The sequence below is a fragment of the Triticum dicoccoides genome, chromosome 6B (genome assembly GCF_002162155.2).
Source record: "Triticum dicoccoides isolate Atlit2015 ecotype Zavitan chromosome 6B, WEW_v2.0, whole genome shotgun sequence".
Classification (NCBI taxonomy): domain Eukaryota; kingdom Viridiplantae; phylum Streptophyta; class Magnoliopsida; order Poales; family Poaceae; genus Triticum; species Triticum dicoccoides.
The window spans coordinates 13,977,308-14,002,018 of NC_041391.1; the positions used below are offsets into that span (position 1 = coordinate 13,977,308).

The following is a 24,711-nucleotide window of genomic DNA, read 5'->3' on the forward strand; positions in this document are numbered from 1 at the left end:
TTGCTTCAGCGGTATTGTGGGATGAAGCGGCCCGGACCAACCTTACACGTACGCTTACGTGAGACCAGCTCCATCGACTAACATGCACTAGTTGCATAAGGTGGCTGGCGGGTGTTTGTCTCTCCCACTTTAGTTGGAGCGGATTCGATGAAAAAGGTCCTTATGAAGGGTAAATAGAAGTTGACAAATCACGTTGTGGCTTTCACGTAGGTAAGAAAACGTTCTTGCTAGAACCCTATTGCAGCCACGTAAAACTTGCAACAACAGTTAGAGGACGTCTAACTTGTTTTTGCAGCAAGTGTTTTGTGATATGATATGGCCAAAGTTGTGATGAATGATGAATGATATGTGTGATGTATGAGATCATGTTCTTGTAATAGGAATCACGACTTGCATGTCGATGAGTATGACAACCGGCAGGAGCCAGAGGAGTTGTCTTTATTTTTGTATGACCTGCGTGTCATTGAAGAACGCCATGTAAATTACTTTACTCTGTTGCTAAACGCGTTAGCCATAGTAGTAGAAGTAATAGTTGGCGAGCAACTTCATGGAGACACGATGATGGAGATCATGGTGTCATGCCGGTGACAAGATGATCATGGAGCCCCGAAGATGAAGATCAAAGGAGCTATATGATATTGGCCATATCATGTCACTACTTTATATAATTGCATGTGATGTTTACTATGTTTTATGCATCTTGTTTACTTAGAATGACGGTAGTAAATAAGATGATCCCTTATAATAATTTCAAGAAAGTGTTCCCCCTAACTGTGCACCGTTGCTAAAGTTCGTCATTTCGAAGCACCATGTGATGATCGGGTGTGATAGATCCTTACGTTCACATACAACGGGTGTAAGACAGTTTTACACATGCATAAACACTTAGGGTTAACTTGACGAGCCTAGCATGTACAGACATGGCCTCAGAACACAAGAGACCGAAAGGTCGAACATGAGTCGTATGGAAGATACGATCAACATGGAGATGTTCACCGATGATGACTAGTCCGTCTCACGTGATGATCGGACAGGGCCTAGTCGACTCGGATCATGTAACACTTAGATGACTAGAGGGATGTCAAATCTGAGTGGGAGTTCATTAAACAATTTGATTAGATGAACTTAATTACCATGAACTTAGTCTAAAGTCTTTGCAAAATATGTCTTGTAGATCAAATGGCCAACGCTCATGTCACCATGAACTTCAACGCGTTCCTAGAGAAAACCAAGCTGAAAGGCGATGGCAGCAACTATTCGGACTGGGTCCGGAACCTGAGGATCATCCTCATAGCAGCCAAGAAACAATATGTCCTAGAAGCACCGCTAGGTGATGCACCCATCCCAGAGAACCAAGACATTATGAATGCTTGGCAGTCTCGTGCTGATGATTACTCCCTCGTTCAGTGCGGCATGCTTTACAGCTTAGAACCGGGGCTCCAAAAGCGTTTTGAGCAACACGGAGCATATGAGATGTTCGAGGAGCTGAAAATGGTTTTCCAAGCTCATGCCCGGGTCGAGAGATATGAAGTCTCCGACAAGTTCTACAGTTGTAAGATGGAGGAAAATAGTTCTGTCAGTGAGCACATACTCAAAATGTCTGGGTTGCACAACCGCCTGTCCCAGCTGGACATTAACCTCCCGGACGAGGCGGTCATTGACAGAATCCTTCAGTCGCTCCCACCAAGCTATAAGAGCTTTGTGATGAACTACAATATGCAGGGGATGGTGAAAACTATTCCTGAAGTATTTTCAATACTGAAGTCAGCAGAGGTAGAAATCAAGAAGGAGCATCAAGTGTTGATGGTCAATAAAACCACTAAGTTCAAGAAGGGCAAGGGAAAGAAGAACTTCAAGAAGGACGGCAAGGATGTTGCCGCGCCCGGTAAGCCAGTTGCCGGGAAGAAGTCAAAGAATGGACCCAAGCCTGAGACTGAGTGCTTTTATTGCAAAGGGAAGGGTCACTGGAAGCGGAACTGCCCCCAAATACTTAGCAGACAAGAAGGCCGACAACACTAAAGGTATATTTGATATACATGTAATTGATGTGTACCTTACCAGTACTCGTAGTAACTCTTGGGTATTTGATACCGGTGCCGTTGCTCATATATGTAACTCACAGCAGGAGCTGCGGGATAAACGGAGACTGGCGAAGGACGAGGTGACGATGCGCGTCGGGAATGGTTCCAAGGTCGATGTGATCGCCGTCGGCACGCTACCTCTACATTTACCTACGGGATTAGTTTTAAACCTCAATAATTGTTATTTAGTACCAAGTTTGAGCATGAACATTGTATCAGGATCTCGTTTAATATGAGATGGCTACTCATTTAAATCCGAAAATAATGGTTGTTCTATTTATATGAGAGAAATGTTTTATCGTCATGCTCCGATGGTCAATGGTTTATTCTTAATGAATCTCGAACGTAATGTTACACATGTTCATAGTGTGAATACCAAAAGATGTAAAGTTGATAACGATAGTCCCACATACTTGTGGCACTGCCGCCTTGGTCACATTGGTGTCAAGCGCATGAAGAAGCTCCATGCTGATGGACTTTTAGAGTCTCTCGATATGAATCATTTGACACATGCGAACCATGCCTCATGGGCGAGATGACCAAGACTCCGTTCTCCGGAACAATGGAGCGAGCAACCAACTTATTGGAAATCATACATACCGATGTGTGCGGTCCAATGAGTGTTGAGGCTCGCGGAGGATATCGTTATGTTCTCACTCTCACTGATGACTTGAGTAGATATGGGTATGTCTACTTGATGAAACACAAGTCTGAGACCTTTGAAAAGTTCAAGGAATTTCAGAATGAAGTAGAGAATCAACGTGACCGAAAGATAAAATTCTTGCGATCAGATCGTGGAGGAGAATATTTAAGTCATGAATTTGGTACACACTTAAGGAAATGTGGAATCGTTTCACAACTCACGCCGCCTGGAACACCTCAGCGTAACGATGTGTCCGAACATCGTAATCGCACTCTATTGGATATGGTGCGATCTATTATGTCTCGTACCGATTTACCGCTATCATTTTGGGGATACGCTCTAGAGACAGCTACATTCACTTTAAATAGGGCACCGCCTAAATCCGTTGAGACGACACCGTATGAATTATGGTTTGGGAAGAAACCTAAGCTGTCGTTTCTAAAAGTTTGGGGATGCGATGCTTATGTCAAGAAACTTCAACCTGAAAAGCTCGAACCCAAGTCGGAAAAATGCGTCTTCATAGGATACCCTAAGGAAACCATTGGGTATACCTTCTACCTTAGATCCGAAAGCAAGATCTTTGTTGCCAAGAACGGATCCTTTCTGGAAAAAGAGTTTCTCTCGAAAGGAGTAAGTGGGAGGAAAGTAGAACTCGATGAAGTACTACCTCTTGAACCGGAAAGTAGTGCAGCTCAGGAAAATGTTCCTGTGGTGCCTACACCGACTGGAGAGGAAATTAATGATGATGATCAAGGTACTTCGGATCAAATTGCTACTGAACTTCGTAGGTCCACTAGGAAACGTTCCGCACTAGAGTGGTACGGCAACCCTGTCCTGAAAATCATGTTGTTAGACAACGGTGAACCTTCGAACTATGAAGAAGCGATGGCAGGCCCAGATTCTAACAAATGGCTTGAAGCCATGCAATCCGAGATAGGATCCATGTATGAAAACAAAGTATGGACTTTAACAGACTTGCCCGATGATCGGCGAGCGATAGAAAACAAATGGATCTTTAAGAAGAAGACGGACGCGGATGGTAATGTTACCATCTATAAAGCTCGACTTGTCGCTAAGGGTTATCGACAAGTTCAAGGGATTGACTACGATGAGACTTTCTCTCCCCTAGAGAAGCTTAAGTCCGTCTGAATCATGTTAGCAATTGCCGCATACTATGATTATGAGATATGGCAGATGGACGTCAAAACGGCATTCCTTGACGGTTATCTCAAGAAAGAGCTGTATATGATGCAGCCGGAAGGTTTTGTCGATCCTAAGAATGCTAACAAAGTATGCAAGCTCCAGCGATCCATTTATGGGCTGGTGCAAGCATCTCGGAGTTGGAACATTCGCTTTGATGAGATGATCAAAGCTTTTGGGTTTATGCAGACTTATGGAGAAGCCCGCGTTTACAAGAAAGTGAGTGGGAGCTCTGTAGCATTTCTCATATTATATGTAGATGACATACTTTTGATGGGAAATGATATAGAACTCTTGGACAACATTAAGGCCTACTTGAATAAAAGTTTTTCAATGAAGGACCTTGGAGAAGCTGCTTATATATTAGGCATCAAGATCTATAGAGATAGATCAAGACGCCTCATAGGTCTTTCACAAAGCACATACCTTGATAAGATTTTGAAGAAGTTCAAAATGGATCAGTCCAAGAAAGGGTTCTTGCCTATTTTGCAAGGTGTGAAATTGAGCTCGGCTCAATGCCCGACCACGGCAAAAGATAAAGAAGAGATGAGTGTCATCCCCTATGCCTCGGCCATAGGTTCTATTATGTATGCCATGCTGTGTACCAGACCTGATGTAAACCTTGTCGTAAGTTTGGTAGGAAGGTACCAAAGTAATCCCGGCAAAGAACACTGGACAGCGGTCAAGAATATCCTGAAGTACCTGAAAAGGACAAAGGACATGTTTCTCGTTTATGGAGGTGACGAAGAGCTCATCATAAAGGGTTACGTCGATGCTAGCTTCGACACAGATCTGGATGACTCAAAGTCACAAACCGGATATGTGTATATGTTAAATGGTGGAGCAGTAAGCTGGTGCAGCTGCAAGCAGAGCGTCGTGGCGGGATCTACATGTGAAGCGGAGTACATGGCAGCCTCGGAGGCAGCACATGAAGCAATTTGGGTGAAGGAGTTCATCACCGACCTAGGAGTCATACCCAATGCGTCGGAGCCGATCAAACTCTTCTGTGACAACACTGGAGCTATTGCACTTGCCAAGGAGCCCAGGTTTCACAAGAAGACCAGGCACATCAAGCGTCGCTTCAACTCCATTGGTGAAAATGTTCAAGATGGGGACATAGAAATTTGCAAAGTGCATACGGATCTGAATGTCGCAGATCCGTTGACTAAACCTCTTCCGCGAGCAAAACATGATCAACACCAGAACTCTATGGGTGTTCGATTCATCACAATGTAACTAGATTATTGACTCTAGTGCAAGTGGGAGACTGTTGGAAATATGCCCTAGAGGCAATAATAAAAGTATTATTATTATATTTCCTTGCTCATGATAATTGTCTTTTATTCATGCTATAATTGTATTATCCGGAAATCGTAATACACGTGTGAATACATAGACCACAATATGTCCCTAGTGAGCCTCTAGTTGACTAGCTCGTTGATCAACAGATAGTCATGGTTTCCTGACTATGGACATTGGATGTCATTGATAACGGGATCACATCATTAGGAGAATGATGTGATAGACAAGACCCAATCCTAGAGCTTTTCCAATGTCAAGTATCTCTTCCTTAGACCATGAGATCGTGTAACTCCCGGATACCGTAGGAGTGCTTTGGGTGTACCAAACGTCACAACGTAACTGGGTGACTATAAAGGTGCATTACAGGTATCTCCAAAAGTGTCTGTTGGGTTGACACGGATCGAGACTGGGATTTGTCACTCCGTATGACGGAGAGGTATCACTGGGCCCACTCGGTAGTGCATCATCATAATAAGCTCAAAGCGACCAAGTGTTTGGTCACGGGATCATGCATTATGGTACGAGTAAAGTGACTTGCCGGCAACGAGATTGAACGAGGTATTGGGGTACCGACGATCGAATCTCGGGCAAGTAAAATACCGATTGACAAAGGGAATAGTATACGGGGTTGATTGAATCCTCAACATCGTGGTTCATCCGATGATATCATCGAGGAGCATGTGGGAGCCAACATGGGTATCCAGATCCCGCTGTTGGTTATTGCCCGAGAGCCGTCTCGGTCATGTCTGCATGTCTCCCGAACCCGTAGGGGCTACACACTTAAGGTTCGGTGACGCTAGGGTTCTATGAATATGAGTATGCAGCAAACCGAATGTTGTTCGGAGTCCCGGATGATATCCCGGACGTCACGAGGAGTTCCGGAATGGTCCGGAGGTAAAGATTTATATATAGGAAGTCTTATTTTGGTCGCCGGAAAAGTTTCGCGCGTTATCGGTATTGTACCGGGAGTGCCGAAAGGGGTCCGGGGGTCCATCGGGGGGGTCCACCTGCTCCGGGGGGCCACATGGGCTGTAGGGGGTGCGCCTTGGCCTATATGGGCCAAGGGCACCAGCCCCAAGAGGCCCATGCGCCAAGATATAAGAAAAAGGGGAGAGTCCTAAAGGGGGAAGGCACCTCCAAGATGCCTTGGGGAGGATGGACTCCTCCCCCCCTCTTGGCCGCACCCCTTCCTTGGAGGAAGGGGCAAGGCTGCGCCCTCCCCCCTCTCTTGCACCTATATAAAGGGAGGGGAGGGAGGGGTGGCCGCACCCATAAGCCCTGGCGCCTCCCTCCTCCCTGCAACACCTCCTCCTCCTCCCGTAGTTGCTTAGCGAAGCCCTGCCGGAGTTCTGCTGCATCCACCACCACGCCGTCGTGCTGCTGGATCATCATCAACCTCTCCTTCCCCCTTGCTGGATCAAGAAGGAGGAGACGTCATCCGCTCCGTACGTGTGTTGAATGCGGAGGTGCTGTCCGTTCAGCACTAGGTCATCGGTGATCTGAATCACGGCGAGTACGACTCCATCATCCCCGTTCCATTGAACGCCTCCGCACGCGATCTACAAGTGGTATGTAGATGCAATCACTCTCCCATGACTCTATGCTAGATGAACTCATAGATGGATCTTGGTGAAACCGTAGGAAAATTTTTAATTTTCTGCAACGTTCCCCAACAGAGGGGGCGGCCTCGGGCGGCGGCGGTGTGGTCGAAGACGGCGGGCGGCGGCGGTGTGGTCGAAGGCGGCCTCGGCGGCGGGCGGCGGCGGTGTGGTCGAAGGCACGCGGCAGGGCAACGGCGGCGATGGAGCAGTTGGGGGACAGGGGGGAGTAGAGAGGAGGGGAAAGGACTTAGCAAAATTTTGAGCCAGGGCCACCGGGATTTGAGTCAAACTAGCAGCAGCGCGTTTTGCTGAAACGCGCTATAGCTAAGATAGCTATAGCGTGTTTCAGAGAAACGTGCTGCAGCTAACCCTTTCTGTTTTCTTTTTCTTTTTCTTTTGTTTTCTTTACATTTTCTTTTTTTCATTTCTCCTTTTTCTATTTCTTTCATTTTCATTTACTTTTTTACTTATTTTTCTATTTATTTTCTTTTACATAGCAGTAACGCTGTAAAGAAGAAACGCGCTGCTACAATGTTTTTAGCAGTAGCGTGCTTCTGGGAGAAGCGCTGCTACTATTCCTAGCCTACCGGCACCAGTGAGAGAATTTTAGTAGTAGCGCTTTTCTGTGAAGACGCGCTACTGCTAAAATAATGATTGTAGCGTGGTTTTGCAACAAGCGCTACTACTAAGTAGCGCTAGCGCTGAGTTTTGACCAACGCTACTGCTATACCTCTGTGTATAGCGTTTTCCCTAGTAGTGGATGGTTCGTGCAGATATGGTTGCTGTTGTAGATTGTGATCTCTGGCTTGATCGCTTTGGAGTTTTTATTTTTCTTTTTGCTCCACTAAGGCATAGCTTTGGTCATGTTTGACTTTGCTAATTGTCGGTGTTTTTTTTATGTCAGTTGGGGTTGGCTGTGTGCATCCTAACTATGCAGAGGCTGAATGTGTGCTCACTGTGTTTGTATCACTTGATGCTCCATTTTGAGCTAATAAAATCCACCCTTTGTCGAAAAAGGATGAGCTAATGTTAGTTATGGGCTGAATATATTTTGGTGGTGGTTATGCATTCGACCGAGTCTCACTATTCTGGGCTTTTCTTTAGCCGAAACACACAGAGGCAATCAAAATAAAAAGTTTTCTCTGAAAGAGAAAAAAACAAGTTGATTTCTTCATAGAAGGATTAACCAACATAGATCAGATTTTGACAAACACAACAACAAAGCATATCATAGTGGAGGACCCTAGTCCGCTAGGCTCTTCTTCGAGACTGGCGCACAATGTTGTTTCATCTAGCCGCTTGTTTCCCTGTTCACTTTCTTTTCTGTCATCTTCGTATTTAAACCTTGTATGATGTCTTTTCCTGTTACCATCAATGAAAAGTTCAGGCCGACGTAGTGACGGATCCCCCTCAGCCATCACTATGAGAGTGGAGTGGACACGACAGCAAACTCGGTTTTGCCAAGAACGAGTACTAGTCAATTAGTCGAACAGGTTGGGTGCGTTTAGATACTCCAACACCCGAAACAGAGTAAACAGCAAACAACAACAAAAAACAGATGAGACCGAACACTTGGACAAGCTGGGAGGAAGGAGCAAGGCACTATATCTTTGAGTGCAAACTCCTGGGCACGACCAAGCCTCAATACGCACATAATTAAAGTGTGGCCATCATCTCCAAGAGGAAACACTGAGAGATGATGAACCAGATTCACAGAGAAGAAACAGTTCAATTTTTTTGGGGGGAAGGAGGATTACCTCCGGCATCTGCATCAGTTGATGCATGAAGCCATATTAAGAAACAGGTAAGACTAAGTGGCGCAGATGTGGGCAGAGCTGTGGTTGGCATCGACCAGGGAGAGACTAGCTTTGTAAATAAAATGCATCAACTAGAAAATAAGCAAGCACACTGGATGGCACACCAGCTGAAATGACAAGGAGACGATGTTAACGGTGCCTTGCGATGCCGGGGCCGTGCCAAACCTTCAATACCATGAGTGGAACATCTCATAGCGCGTTTACATTGAAACCAAGCAAATTTCAACACATTTCCAATCAATCGTCTTTTAAAAAGTTTTATCTCGAATCTTGAGACAGGAACGTTCAGTTCAATAGAAAGTAAAGCACACAAAAAAAAGGAACAAGATAATCCGGAGGCTGGAAAACCTGGGAGGAAGCACCATCTATCCGTGCAAACTTCTGCCCAGCACCAAGCCGTATTTATTACAAGCATAATCAAAGCGTGATCATCATCTTAGAGAGGTAACAGACCGCAACACTGAGATAATGAACTGAATGTTCACAAAGGGTAAATGGGATTGGGTGGCACAGGAAGTGAAGACCCGTAGCTCGATCTTACAGTTGGGAGAAACATCAGTCCATCTCCATCTGAATGCAGCATTCCGTTGTTCAGTCTTCACAAACCTATCCCAGTTAACCGATATTGGCATCCATATTTCATAGCCTGCAAGCCAATATCATCCAAACAGGTCAATAGTCTGAAATTACACAGGTGAGGGAGTTCAACACACGGCCACATGCTTGTTACGTCCTCACGTTAATGTAACAATGAAAAAGTTTCCACGAGAAATCAAAGAATTGTTAGCTTAATCCAAACAAGTTTAAAGTTGAGATTGCTAGGTGGTCTAGTCATATCTTTGCATGTGGTGATGTTAAGCAAAGAGTCCGGCTAGGAGTAGTAAATAGACGTTTATCACAGAGTCATGCGGAAAGCTATCTCAAAAATCAACAGCTAAAGTTATACATCACAAAAGCTAGAAGAGAATACCTTGACAGAATAGCACCGCATATACAGTTTATATATATATGCTGTATTAGCGACAATGCAATCAAACAAAAAATTTGATGCTGAATACCTGATTAGTAAAATATACAACTCATTATTATTCCTTGTGACCATTTAAATAACATTTCTTCAAACTATTTGAATTGTAACATCTTCTGTTAAACAAGAATAATTATGTTATGCAAAATTCGAAAGACAAGCCCGTGCGAATGCACGGGTTGACGACTAGTCTTCTGTTAAAAGTTAGACCAGAAATGTGATCTTGAGCATAACCCTATTTAGTTTCCTTCCATAACGGGAAATCCTACCAATAAAAATTAAATTTCACATAATTTTTTGTGGAAATCAGGCTACCGCTAAATATCCAGCAACTCAGTTCTGAAATCTCCATGCGCAATACTGCAGAAAAAGCCCTCTATCATAATGAAACTAGTAACAGAGGGTGTATCATGGCCGGCTAGAGGAGGTTCTCCAAAACAAACTTGAGGGATAGAGGGTATATGATACTGGTGGCAGAAACTTGCACGGAGTTGAATAAGAAGTTTGTTGTCAAGAAAAAAAAATCATAATCACAATAATAGACTTACGATGCGAGGATTGTTGGGATGCCTGTCGACAGCATTCCTAAAGGCGGATTCAGCGCTGCATTTTTCAGATTCTGTAGTACCATTGTAGAGGATTTCTGCAGACACCTCTTCAAGTGCAGGCAAGTGCTCGATGCCGGCTGGTCCAGCCCCGTTCTGCTTCCATCCTTTGACGCTGAAAGTTAAATAGAGTCCCTGGAGCATGGGCATTGCCCCAGACTGAAATGTCAGGCATGATGAGCTACTGATGGTGAGTCGAAAGCGTTTGAGAACAGGGAATGCTCCTGTTCCATTGACAGCAATCATTTCATTTTGGGGTCTTCGTACATATAAAATAAGGTCTGTGAGGGATGGCAACTCCCCAACAATATCAACATCCTCCGTGAGCAGCTCATCAACTTTGAATCGCAACACACGCAGGTTATGAAGTTCCCTCATCCAGTTAGGGACCCTGGAAAACCAACAACCCCATGGTAACCAGCTTGTGGCGAGGATTTGAAGGCTGCAGGGAGGAGACAAGCCATCCATGCATCCTTCGGTACATATGTACAGGAACTCGAGGCTACAAAGTTTTCTCAAAGAAGAGCATAGAACATCCGTATGTCTCACCATGTTTCCGGTGAGAGTTAGATCTCTTATATTGGTCAGCTCTCCAAGGCCAATGAAGTTGTCTAGTGAGTTTACTGATAAATTAAAACCATCAAGAGATCTCAGGTATTTCATTTTGCCAATCCCATCAGGCAGCCCTCTATCATGTTCAATACGCAGATGTAACAGGCGTGGCAAATGAACTACATTTGATGGAACACTAGCACAACGACGTATATCAAATGTTTCTAATTGTTGGAGCCCTCCAATCTGTGTTGGTAGGTGTACATAATCACGAGTGCCATCAATCTGTATATATCTTAGCTGATATAGTTCGCTCATCCCAGTGAGGTCGATTGTCCTGTAATCCTCGACAAAAAGAACTCGGAGGAATTTGAAATTTGACAGAGGAGGTATAATATTAGACCATCCAAAGATCATAACGGACCGAACCTGTGACAAACTAATTTTCCCCTGTAATAATGTTGCATTAGCTGCACCATTCAAGCGAACAGACAGCCGACGGACCTTGTATTTCTGTGTTGTATTGTCTTGCGAACCATCCACTACAGTGAGAAAATTCTCTTCTGCACACTTACACAGGATAAGATCGAGCATCATATCGTGTACTTTGCATTCTGTCACCGACCCACTGCCGTCAAATCTTACGGGTTGAACAAGGCTCCTATTGACAAGCTCATTGAAATAGTTTCTAGCAATTTTCTCCATGTCTTGTCCATTTTCTTTACTAACAAAACCTTCCGCCATCCATTGGCGTTCCAGATCCGACCTCTTTATTGTGTAGTCCTCCGGATACATACCAACATATAACAAGCATGTCTTCAGATGACATGGAAGGTCTTTGTAGCTGAGGTTCAAGATTTCTCTCATCCTATCTAGTGTGAGTTTTGCCCCATACATTGAGCCCAAAGATTTCCGTACATGTTCCCACTCCTCTTTTTTGGGACCTTCACTTGCTAGCAAGCCTGCTATGCTAATAATTGCAAGGGGCAAGCCATCACATTTTTTGAGAATTTCAAACGAAACATCTCTGAGCTGGTCAGGGCAAGCATCTTCTGAGCCAAATATCCTGCCAAAAAATAGCCTTCTTGAGTCTTCATTGCTAAGGGACTTCATTTGCAAAATGTGATCACGACAAATGTGATCATGGCTAGTGGGGCAACATGCCATAGAAACTTGTTTACTTCTTGTGGTTACTATCACTCTGCTGCCAAGATCATTTTCTGTGAAAGCACATTTAATATTTTCCCAGGATGTTACATCCCATAGATCATCAATTATTATCAAGTACCTGCCAAACATTCAGCATAAAGTTAAGATAAGTGCAAAAAATTATCAAAAACAAATTTACGAGGTAGAACCAGAGATATTTAGCTTCCTTCAATCAAAGATTAGTTGTGGCTGAATAGCAGAACGAACACAGCAATTGGGTGGTGATTGGTCATACATTAAATTTATAGAAAAATATAAATACATGAACCAAAAATATTTGACACCTTATGTTTAAGAAATGCTGCTCACCGATGAGAAACTTCGTAAACAACTCAAATATAAGCTGATTTTATTGTACATGTTATTAAGTGCAATTATTAGATGCATATTTTTAACAAAATTTACTTCTTACTGTTTATTAGGATTATCTAATGATTTTCTTCCCAGTTTTTACATGCACAATGTATTTTTATTATCTTTTTGAGATTGAACAAGGCACGTACAATAAGTACCCTTAAGAAATCTAGCTATCAAAGGCAATGACAAACAGTAATACATGGATCAAGAATATGTACCTCTTACTCTTTAGAACTTCTCTGAGCTTGTCAATAAGATGTGACTCGCAGGCATGAATAGATGGCTCTACCCCAAGTTGGGATAGTAAACTACGGAGAAGATGTGGAATGTTAGGTTTTTGAGACACTGGCACGAATGCACCAATGTCAAATTCTCCCTTCAGCCTATGGTATACCTCATTGGCAAGTGTTGTTTTCCCTAGACCTCCAAATCCCACAATTGATACTACCTTCAACTGCTTCTCCTCATCAACTAGCCAATCTACAAGTTCATTCTTTGGCCCCTCCATGCCAACAAGGTTAGCCGCCTTTTCATAGAGTGCTTTTACTCGTGGGTCAATGGCAACAACATTACTTGATGGGGGGATAATCTTATCAAGGGCATATCTTTTGTGGCGGTCCCTTGCCTCTAGCACAAGTTTCTTCATCTCTCCAATCTGTCCAGAAATCTGGTGTCGAGCTCTTAAAGTTTTGAGACGTCGAATGGTCTTGTAGACAAACCCGGAGTTCTTGTCTTTGTCCCCAACGTTTTGCATGAAGTCATCGATGATGTCCTCGATGTCATAAGACAACTCCCTCAGTGTGTTTCTCCAACTCTTGGTCTGTGGATCTAGCTGGTCCACATATGCAAGTCTCTCGAGAGCATCCTTCATACTGCCAAGCTCATCATGGATGAACTTCACCTCTTTTCGCAGGTTTTTCAGCTTGGCGAACTCCTCTCCCATGATGGTGGTCACCTTACCCAGGAGGGAGTTCACCGCTCCAGTATAAGCGCTCACCATTATTCCGGCCATGTATTGCTGGCCAACTATTCTTCGTGGCGCCTAGTTATGCTTGAGAGGTACCTTCTGTTTGGGCACAATATAGGTCAGAGCTTTGGAGTTGGATAACATGCTTTTTTTTGCGGGGTGAGTTGGAGAACATGTTGGAATCCTTTCGAACTATCTTAGAGCAAAAGTGCAGGGAGATCAACCTTTAATTGGAAGTTGGAACATGACGTTGGAAGAAAGGAGGGCTGAGTATTGAGAGATTTGATTACCTGAGAGTTGCAACGTGTGCTTGAAGAAGATGTGTTGGGCCGGGGAAGATGTAGCTACTGGATGTTCGCCGGCGGTGGTGGAAGCGGCTGGCCAGTACTACGTCGGAGGGCAGGAGAAGACGAAGGCTGAGGTGTGAGTCCGTCCCACTGATTGCTACACTTATGGACACATTTCACGCAGGTATTGTTAGGGATGAATGTGTCACTTCATAGTAGGAGATTTGGTGGGAGAGTGGCCCATCAGTGGAAATCACATGGGGGAGTGACTGGCGGGATAGCTTTCCATAGGATCAATCCTTAGAAAACTGTCCGTGAGTGTATCGTGATGATCGGGAAAGGACGAAGCGGAAAAGTATTGTGGTCGCAATCTTCCCCGTAGTGGTTGGGAAGGAATGAGTGAAGGAGGTGCATGCTGCCATGCTGTTCGCACGTTCTATTATCCGGCCAGCGCGTCTATCTATCTTTATACAAAAAAATAACTGACGGGTTAGCTAAAAAAAAGAGGATTATCTAGAAAATCTCACAATAATCATAAGCATCCGGCCATTATTTAGAAACATCTTGTCCGGAAATTGCCATTGGTGACCGAGCTCACTAGATGCCTCCAGATTCAAAATTCAAATTTCATCAAAATTCATATTTTTACATTTCAAAAAATTCTGAAAAAAGTACAGATATACATGAAGGCATAACACATATGTGCGCAAATTTTCAGGGCAAGATACTTTAAAATGAGGGTTGTGCAAAAAAGACAATTCTGGTGTTGTTTAACACATGATACTATTCATCCTCACAGGCCATGGATTTGTCTTTTTTATACAGGTCACATTTCAATGCATTTCATCATGAAATTTTACACACATGTGGGTTACATCCTTACATACACACATATTTTTTCAGAATTTTTTATAACATAAAAATTTAAACTTGATTTTTTTTTTCGAAAATAAAGGCCTCCATGGAGCTCGGCCTCCAAAACGCCATTCTCCATCTTATCCGAGTTTATTAATTATAACCATTAGATCTTCGTAACATGGTGGACCTTTTCTCTTTTAATTGTACATGCTAGGTTTTTTTTCTTACAAATTTAGATCTCTTGTGCATTGTGCCCTTCATGTACGTCTCCTTTTTCTAGAAGGAAAAAAATTAGATATCACGTGGTATATTGTGTCCTTCATGTACACATTGAAACAAAAAAAATAGATCTCACGTGCTGCATATTGTGTGCCATTCATGTACGCATCCCTTTTTGAAAAAGAAAATGCACGGGTGCATACTGTGTCCATCACGTAAGCATCCCTTTAAAAAAAATATCTCACATGGTGCATATTGTGTCCTTCATGCACGCCTCCTTTTTCTAGGAAGAAAAATTAGATATCACGTGGTGCATTGTGGCCTTCATGTGTGCATTCCTTTACAAAGAAAAAAATAGATCTCACGTGGTGCATATTGTGTGCCATTCATGTACGCATCCCTTTTTGAAAACAAAAACAAACACGGGTGCATACTGTGTCCATAAGGTAAGCATCCTTTTAGAAAAAATCTCACGTGCCGCATATTGTGTCCTTCATGTACGCCTCCTTTTTCTAGAAAGAAAATTAGATATCAAGTGGTGCATTGTGTCCTTCATGTACACATTCCTTTACAAAGAAAAAAATAGATCTCACGTGGTGCATATTGTGTGCCATTCATGTACACATCCCTTTTTGAAAAGAAAAAAACACACGGGTCCATCACCTAAGCATCCCTTTTTAGAAAAAAATATCTCATATGGTGCATATTTTGTCCTTGATGTACACATCTTCATTTTATGGGAATTCATGTACACATCTTTATTTCATGAAATTCATTTACACATCTAGGGATGATAACGGAGCAGAAACTGGTGCAACTGAGTGCTACCCCATTTCTTTTCATATACTTTTGCAGAAGCAGAAACGGATACAAAAACCGCGGAAATGGATACGGAAACCGATACTACCGGAAACGGACACGGAACGAATACAAAGCAGAACCAGAAACAGAAGTGGGTGTTGACCAGAACTTAAAGATCACTTGAATCATAGAAAAATACACACAAAAACAAACAATTTAATGAATTGATAACATGGCTAAAAAATAATATCATTATGTTAGAAACTTAGCGTAGTATTGTAGTACTACTGGACAATTGTATATGGTCAAGCTGAGTACATTTTACTCATTGTTTCATTGTGTATGGTTTGGTGGTTTGGCTACAAAGTTGCATACGTCTATAGTCAAAAGAATTTTCATATTCACGGAAACGGAAAGTTTTGTTTCCATGCTTGTTCCACCAGAAAACACCATTCCGTTTTTTTTTGTTTCAGCATAAAAAATTCCATTTCCACTTCCGTTTTGCAAATTTTGCTGTTCGTTTTCATATTTCCTCTCCGTTTTTATTTTTTTCCTCCAGAAAAGCAAAAAGTTTCCGCTCCATTTTCATCCCTATACACAACCATAAATTGCTAACCCAGTGGACCTTAGATCTCATATTGTCTTAAAAAACTACATCACCAACTCAAAATAGTATATATCTCACGTGATGGACTGTATCTCTTTATGTACGAAACTGTTTTTATTTTTGAGGAAAATTCATGTGTCTTATGGTTTGTTTGTTTGACGTGCACCTATGAGCTAATCAAATCAAGGAAAAAAAGAGGTAAATCCAAGGATGCATACGGCCCTCCCCAGAACCAGCTAACGCTGACACCACGTCGCCAATGGATGACAGAGAGAAGACCGATGCCTACATGCCAAGCCGCAATCCATGGAGACCTTCACCTGGTAGCTCCTCCTCAAGAAGTAGGACCGTGTATACTTCCACACCAGACCCTACACCCCGTTCTCCTCCTATTACTCGCCTCCTCTACAATGCTTTCAAATTCAAATAAGTCATCCACCAAGTTGTTTGAGGTGATCATGTGCACAACCACTACCTCGATCACTAGACGTCAAAAATACCGGTCATGTGTGCATGCTCATTCACAACGTCATGAACAAGTAGGCAACCTCATCGTCTGCATTGAGCATGCCTTATCAAGTCACGACAAGGAGCAGGTAAGGAGAATATTTGTATATATCTCTATGCAGTGCTCCTATGGAAGCATGGTGCCGAGGTTAACCAGGTCATATTGTGGATCTCTTGCTAGGTTGGAACTTATGTTTGGATTCCGAACTCTTCAGCTACTTCTTGGTGTCATGTGCACATATGCAGGAGCAGTGCCATTGTCCGCTCATGTACTCTCAGAGAAGGACAACACCATGCACGTTGTACAAGCTGCAATGTGGGCATGGGACAACCACAAAAATGAGTCTTATATAGGGTGTGTGGTGAGATGCTTCTTGAGGTAAATACTTACTAGGTGCAAGAAGCTTAGTTTCTGAAGGAGTTAATGCTATCTGAAGTATAAACCATGCAAGACACTTCTATCACGCAAACACAACTTTAGCTGCTTAAAAATGTGTCACATGTGCATGCAAATCATGAAGAGAACCAATCTCTTCAATTTTTACATCATAAACAGCTCAAATTCATATACAGTAGATTATTTTTATTGTACATACACGTATGTCTATTTTCAATCTGTCTGATGCAGTCCGAAGCACAATCCTCCGGGATGAAATACGCGTACTCTCAGATATGAAAACCAACCTTCGATCTTTACATGATACACACCTAAAACTCACATGGTATAGCCACTTTTTTATCTTCTGTCCATACTACCGATAAAAATCATTCAACTTGCAAATACTTCCATTTTCACATCAGCTTTGTCCGGCTACCAATGGAAACACTGGCACTATGCAAAAAGAAACTTCCAACTGTCCTAAATCGACTTGGAGAACTGACCACTATTGATAGTGCTTTGGTTCATGTGATCCAGGGCAACTATCTTTGATGACTCTCCTCAATTCTCAAATCGACACACCACCAGTACATAACATCTTGTGCAGAAAAGTAATTACCTTAGATAATACATTGTATACTAAAATTATAAAAAGATTAATTGAAAATTGATAAATGACATTTGATCAAGGGATTTTGCTAAAAAGCATATATGTACATTCTATATTATTTTATAAGAAAACATAATGGACATGCGCCATACAACATGTTTGCCTCAGTTTAATACTTCTTTTACAATGTTTCTTTGAAAATACTAATTATATAGAGATTATTTGTTATACTACATACTTTGGTACTCAAAAAAGTATATTAGTTTATTAAATTGATATAATAGATCAATGACACTTTATTTATACTCAAGAAAGTATTCATGTAGATAAATTGCACATTTGTAATCTAATTAGTTTTATATGTGCCTGATTAAATAAAAAACTGTAATACTTACATCCTTGATAAATTAGTATCACCGAAAAGCTTCCTTTGTCATACTTATGTGTTCATAGTTTCGCTTGGAGAAAAAAAAATTAACTATACATAGATCACATCCCTCCTCCTCAACCCCGCCCCAGCCGTAATATATATGACTCGCTTTACTAATCAAGATGCCTATTACTAATTTTAGGCCCTCAAACAGTGTGGCACCTACACTGCTAAATGCAATGACTACAAGAGCTGAGACATGGACCAGCAAGGTCAAGGTTTTAATATTTCTGAACACAACTAACTCATCGACTAATTAACTTAATAACACAAATACAATTTTATCAAATAGTAAGGTACATTGATACCACTCAAAATTTTCTTTGGTTCCCCTATATTAAAAGTTTTCTAATATTCTCTTTGTGTGTAGGTCATGCAATATGATCCATGCTTTTAATGGGAACCTATTATCAACAAGTCTAAGATAAAAATAAAAGAGGGCTACATATACATATTGTGGACCTTCAAAGCTGGGAGCATGAAATTTTTTGATCAGTGAAGAACAATCTCAAAAATTGTGGTCCTTTTCGTTAGAACCGTTAATGAAGTTGATGAAGAACAAACAAATTTTCTGGACTATTAATTAGAATTTGATGATGATGGCAACTAGGAGAGACGGTTAAACATTGATAAACAGTGTTAAATGTACATGATCTATATTGAAGATTATGTTTAATTGGATTAGATTTTCTAATATTTTAATGTGCAAATATACTCTACCATTTTTCGTTAATACTCATCACCTTTGTGTGCCTCGCCACACTCCTTCCCATATTGTTAGGCGTATTAGTTTTAGCACGAAAATTAACGCACTAGTTGAGCCATCATAGAGGAAAGCATCCATGACTCAGGAAAAAAGGAGGGAGGCATGCATGGCCTCCTTTGACCACAATCTCCAGGAAATTAGGGATCTTTAGGTGTCCATAACCAGTAAGAGAGAAACTTTGCTGCATGCGTCTTACATTTTGGGAATGCATGTAAAAGCTAATACGCCTAATAAAATGGGAAGGAAGAAGTAGTATTTTCCTGAAGCTTGATATATGAAATTTCTTTCACAACTTTATTCACTTATATATAGAATAATGCTAGGTAAATATATGCAATTATAACTTTATATTACAAATAGAAACTAAAAAAATGCTGCCAGTTTTTCTTTACACAAACTAAATAATATGACATCATTACTAAAGTGTCTAAAGTTCTAGGCCGCACGTCGGGCGGGCCACTCTACTACTCCCTCCGTTCCAAAATAGATGACCCAACTTTGTACTAACTTTGTAGTAAAGTTAGAATAAAGTTGAGTCATCTATTTTGGAACGGCGGAAGTAGTTAGTAAGGAAAAGTCTTACCGTCAGCGTCGGCCATAGCGGTCGCGTTGATCGAAGGCTGCCCTGCGCTGTGCCGGCATTCGTCGCTAGTGTTGTGCCGTGAGCATGTGGTGCGCAGGCAGATAAGAACCCCGTGAATGGGGAGCATTCAAAGTTTGAAACAAGCGGCTGAAGCACGGGTGTGACTTGCATAGCACATCAGGACACGGGTGAAGTAGAGACCAAGCAAGCGCACCAATGCTGAGCACCTAGTCTCTCTCAGCCTCACTATCACGGTGGAGTGAACATCCCGGCAATCTGGATTGCACTCCATGTGCATGCAGCTGCTCCAACACCGAAGCAACTGCCGCAATGGCATACACTCATCACCACGTGTGCCTCGCCACCGTGCTATTCACCCACTACGCCTCTCCCATCATTACGACAAACTTAACCAACTCTTAAAGAATTATACAAGAATGTTAAGACCTGGGAACGATTTTTTAAACTTGTTACGAAATCTCTTTCTGCAACGTGTTGGAATCTTAGGCAAGCAAATGATTAATTTCAACAAAAAATTCATGACTAGAACAGAAAATAGTATGCAACAATCTAGTTCAGGTCATGAATTAGCAGGACGATAATGTGAGCTTTCGGACATTCTTCCTGTCAGCCGTGGTGATAGTCATTAGTTCAGGCAGCCGCTTCCAACTCATAACCGTTTATGGCACTACAAGAGGCAATTTGAAGGATGCTTTTTTCCTTGAGATGGTTGGGCAGAAACCAAGTCTATCATTCCGTACAAAAGAACCATTTCAAATCTTGATTGCAGCCGCATTCTCAGCTTTCGCAATGCTATCAATGCCAAGGAAAAATACTTTCACATGGAGCCATTACTGAGCCAATCGACCAAGAGCAAGCTTGATAGCTTATTTGTAATTAAGATAGGGGCATCCAATTCGGCTGCCACCTCCTCCACGTGAAGTCATTCTCACTGTCCATCCGTTGTCCTCTCCTCCTCGTTAGTGATGCAGGGTCCTCTCGGCGAAAGAGCTTCCACTTTGAAAACTTTGGGATCAAGATGCCTAACTTCAAGAGTGTTGTTAAAGATGCTTGGAATGAGAGAGTCTCTCATGCCGAGCCATGTCAAATCCTCTTTCACAAGCTAAAAGGAGTTAGTCAATGCCTTCGCACTAGGAGCAAATAGATCTTTTCCAATAATAATGTCAAACTTTGCATGGTCCTTGAGATCAACCTTATATTGGATTTGGCCGAAACAAGTAGAACTTTGGGTATTTTGGAAAGCGATCTTTAGAGGAAGCTCAAAAGAAAGAATGTGGCCATGCTTATCTAGAGAGATCTAGAAAGAGATAAAGCTCTACGGGTACTTCGCTCGAAGAGGGTGACGCCAACACTCCTTTCTTCCACCTGCATGTCAATCATAAACTAAGGAAAAGTTTATTCATGGACTCAAAGATAAGAATACATGGGTCACAAGACATGATGGTAAGAAGACAATCATACAAGAATACTTTGGCAAAGTCATCAAAAGAGGAGCGCACCGTGCTCAGGACCTCAACTAGGACTTCATACCCACTTCGGCTTGCGACCTTGCAGACTTGGGGATGCCTTTCTCGGTGGACGAGGTCAAGGTGGCCATATTTTTCCTCCCAAGTGACAAAGCCCTAGGCCTTAACGGATTTACTAGAGCCTGACATTGTGCCTGACTTCCTGAACATCGTCGCGCTTGATTTGATCCACGTCTTAAACCTTGAGTCGGCCAACACGGACGTGAGATATGCACATGGTCCTCGTGCTGATCTATGATGGCTTGGGCCGCCTTTCCATGAAAATTTGGTGTTGGAGAATTTCGGAGGATCGTCGAGCCTACACAGCTGTTCTCATGCATGAATGATCCTCCTTTACTTGATGCCTCCTACTCCCAAATGCTTCTAGTTTCACAATTTCTTTTCTTCTTTTCTAAACTCCTATCAGGCCACTATCTAGCTCCTTCGTACTTCCCACCTACATATTTTCCGTGTGTCTGGACTAGTAGAAATAGGCTAGTTTCTTTTCCGAATCCGTTGGGTCATGTATTTGAAGAAATGTACGGTAATACCACTCGTCTATATGGAGCTCTGGTTGTTCCATTGTTTTACTACTATTTATTTAAAAGAATCATATTGCTTTGTTACCTTCTTTGCGATGTACATGGGCATTGTACACTAGAGTGGTTGGACTTGTGCCATTGCATTACCGCCATTTATGAAAATTACCGTCCTGGCTTAGCAGAGATCACATGAAGGTCGTAAATACCTAGAGAAGCAGGACAAGTCCATGTCGATGTACTTTCTTGCAGTGGTTGTTCGAGTTGTGTTGCCACCTTTGAAGTTTATGCCGCATTAATTAGGACCGTGTAGCGCTTACATATAGGTGGTTCATTGATGAAGCTCGTAAGCTATGTTTTGGCAATAGTACAATAAATTTGGGTGCTAGTTATGAGCTAATGTTTATTGACCAATACATATCCTTGCATATGAACACCAAGTCTCGGCATTCTTAGCTTGACCATTAGTAGGTTCTTGTAGTACAATATCCACTGTTTATCAGGAAAATGTTTCTGTAGCAGAAAACCTGCCACAGTGCTGATCGACCACACCTGCAGCGAGCGGTCACACAAATTAGCATGTTCTTGACAGAAATTCTATAATCTTGGTATAAAATCCATGTTTCCTGGAAAAAACACTAGTATTCCCTCCAACCTTAACTCCTCCCAGCAAATCTCATCCACATGCTGCCCATCAAGACGTCTTATTCTCCAAACTCCCTTCATTCCACACTACCATGCCCTCCGCCGTGCTGCCACAAACCCCAGCTAAGAGCTAACCCATGACAAACCGACATTTAACGAGTTCAATTATGAATCTTCAAATATGTAGATTCAGTTTGATACTGAGTAGGAACAGTTAATTAATCCGTGCAAGCTCTTGCGCACCCAACAAGACATAACTAGTAGCTTCATCTTCCAGCTGGGAGAAACTGTACTAGCTAGCAGGCCATCCCCATCTGTTGACATAAATGTGAGCGTCATCTGTTGCAGTATATCATTGTTGTTCTCACCATGTTGCTGCAAAGAACACCACGAACTACTAGCAAAACGATCCAATAGGAAAAAACACGGGGCGAGAAGATGTGGAACTTAGTGAATTACAACAATTATCAGTTACTTTTAAAGAAGATGTGGTGGTTACTTTATTTATAAAGCGGGGCGAGATCCTCTTTTAAGAAAGAAGATCAGTTGTCTTTTAGAGAAGTTTCATTATGAATTTCTACTGAACATGGGCCATTCAGTTTGATACAAAGTAGGAAGTCAGAACCGATTGACCAGCACGGTACACGAATGGCACCCCGACAAAGTCAGCACATGGCGGAATTATGTCCCATAGGTTGCACACCTCCTCCTCGCTCAGCCTCATTCTTTGAGCATAGATGGCTTCATCAAGTGGGTCCTCATCATCTTCTTAATTTTCCTCCATGTTGATATAAATGACAGCCAACTTGGGTCTTTCTGCTCTGAAGGAGAAGCTGATCAACTCACCACCAGTAATACCCACGTGGGCGAGGAAACGGACCCATCCATCTCCTCCAATCTGCGACATATTGTGTCCTTTCTCGACCTCCATAGTGTAGGCCCCCCGGAGCCTGAAAGGTCACGGTGTCTCTGGTCAGCTTGTTGAATTTCAACCTCACATTGCATGGGATGATCTGTGTAAAAAAAGAAGCAAAATGACACAATGCATTAATGCCAATAGCACTAAAAACAAAATAGTTGTTACAAGTTTCATATAATTTGTTACCATCGCATGAAGAAAACTCGTCTAGAAGTAGATGCCGAACAGCGTGCCAGTTGCAAGGCTGCTGGCACACCTTGACTTGCACAGTCGGCATGGTGGTGGTGGTGGTGGTGCCATTTTCCTAAAGCAATATGAGCAAAGATGAACGATCCACTTCACAGGAAAGAAAAACAATAACATAAAGCTAGCTAGCTAGAGAGCACCCTTCTGAGTTGCTAAGTCAGTGAGTAAGTATAGTAAGTGATACAAATTAAAGGTGTCTCTGAATTATGAGAGAGGCCCTTGCTATCTGTGTCTGAACCTGGGTGATGCTTGTAGCAAGAAAATATCTATCTAATTTGCACACCAGCAAAAGCACACCCCCAACCCTCACAAGAAAATATATATCTAATTTGCACACCAGCAAAAGCACACACCCAGCCCTCACAAGAAATTTTGATAAGTCCAACGTAAACAACTACTGTGAGGATGAAGATACACAACACATCGACTCCAGAAACTTAGCACTTGCAGACCAAATACTTGTATCAAAACCAATATCTACCAGACCACGATACAACCTACCAATACATTTGAACTAAATTGGCACCTACATTTTGCCATAAATAACTTATTACAGAAAAACACAAGAGCATGCCGGAGAAAAGGGAACCCCTGACACTAGCAATACATGTACAGAAAAAATAAAAATAAAAATAATGAACTACACCTCACCGAGCCACACTACCTATTCCATTAGCATTTGAACTTTCCTACGAGGTAATTAACGAACTACACTAGCATTTTGAACTACACTAGGTCATGGTCTGCCCTGTGACTGGAAAGAAGCTGGACATCAAAGTTTGCTTATAATGTGTTAGGGATAGCATAGAAATAGTAGTAATAAACTACAAGGCGCAAGAATAACCGAGAAAGAACCAAACCTCCAATTCTTATAACTAACCCACAGGGTCAAATCCTTTGGATGTGACATGAGCTCAAAAATAGAGATGTAAGTAAACCAGGCAGAGTATATATATATTCGTTTTCTTCGATTATCCATGCCCTACAATAACATCACTTTTAGATAAATGCAGATGTAATCAGGGAAGCAGTTAATCTGTTCAAATCTCATGCTATAGACACACGCAATGCACTGTGTTAGTGCCAACAACGAACACCATCTCCTGGGGATATAATTATTGTATGCATGAAAAATAAATCAATGAATCAAGCAGTTAATCTAATTATGGCTCTAAACCCCAAGCAAAGCAATCTTACTGTTTCCTAACCTAATTCTAAAGCATCAGCTCGTGGCAACCATGTCCATTCTAGATCTCAATCAATCAAGCAATTGGGGAGGGGGGATGGCGTGGTGACCTCTCGGGGTTGGTGTGGTGACGAGGAGGGGGGATGGTGTGGTGACCTCCCAGGGTCGCTCACGAGGAGGAAGGTCGGTGACGAGGGGGAAGGCCGCACCAGGGACAAAGGCGTGCGCGTGAGCCGTACGTG

General features: G+C 42.3%; 1 protein-coding gene across 3 annotated transcripts; it reads right to left on the bottom strand.

Annotated features, from left to right (window-relative positions):
• Positions 1–8,885: 8,885 nt before the first annotated feature.
• LOC119325959 (disease resistance protein RGA5-like) lies at positions 8,886–13,831 on the bottom strand. 3 transcript variants are annotated; one of them, XM_037599679.1, is made up of 4 exons: positions 13,652–13,831; positions 12,613–13,460; positions 10,220–12,116; positions 8,886–9,290 (listed from the first exon to the last, which is right to left on the bottom strand). In XM_037599679.1, exons 2-4 carry the CDS (start codon positions 13,404–13,406, stop codon positions 9,243–9,245), a joined length of 2,739 nt encoding a protein of 912 aa, XP_037455576.1. In that variant the 5' UTR covers positions 13,407–13,460; positions 13,652–13,831; the 3' UTR covers positions 8,886–9,242. The 3 variants fall into 3 exon arrangements, with proteins under 3 accessions (XP_037455576.1, XP_037455574.1, XP_037455575.1); XM_037599677.1 differs by having other exon boundaries at positions 12,613–13,553; XM_037599678.1 differs by lacking the exon at positions 13,652–13,831 and having other exon boundaries at positions 12,613–13,644.
• Positions 13,832–24,711: the final 10,880 nt, after the last annotated feature.

Bases quoted from the DNA above. Each gene is read 5' to 3' on its own strand.
- LOC119325959 (XM_037599679.1), bottom strand. From the start codon at position 13,406: ATGGCCGGAATAATGGTGAGCGCTTATACTGGAGCGGTGAACTCCCTC. The intron at 12,117-12,612 runs GTACATATTCTT...AATGTTTGGCAG, and splicing joins GAAGTTCTAAAGAGTAAGAG to GTACTTGATAATAATTGATG. The intron at 9,291-10,219 runs GTAAGTCTATTA...ATTGGCTTGCAG, and splicing joins ATCCCAACAATCCTCGCATC to GCTATGAAATATGGATGCCA.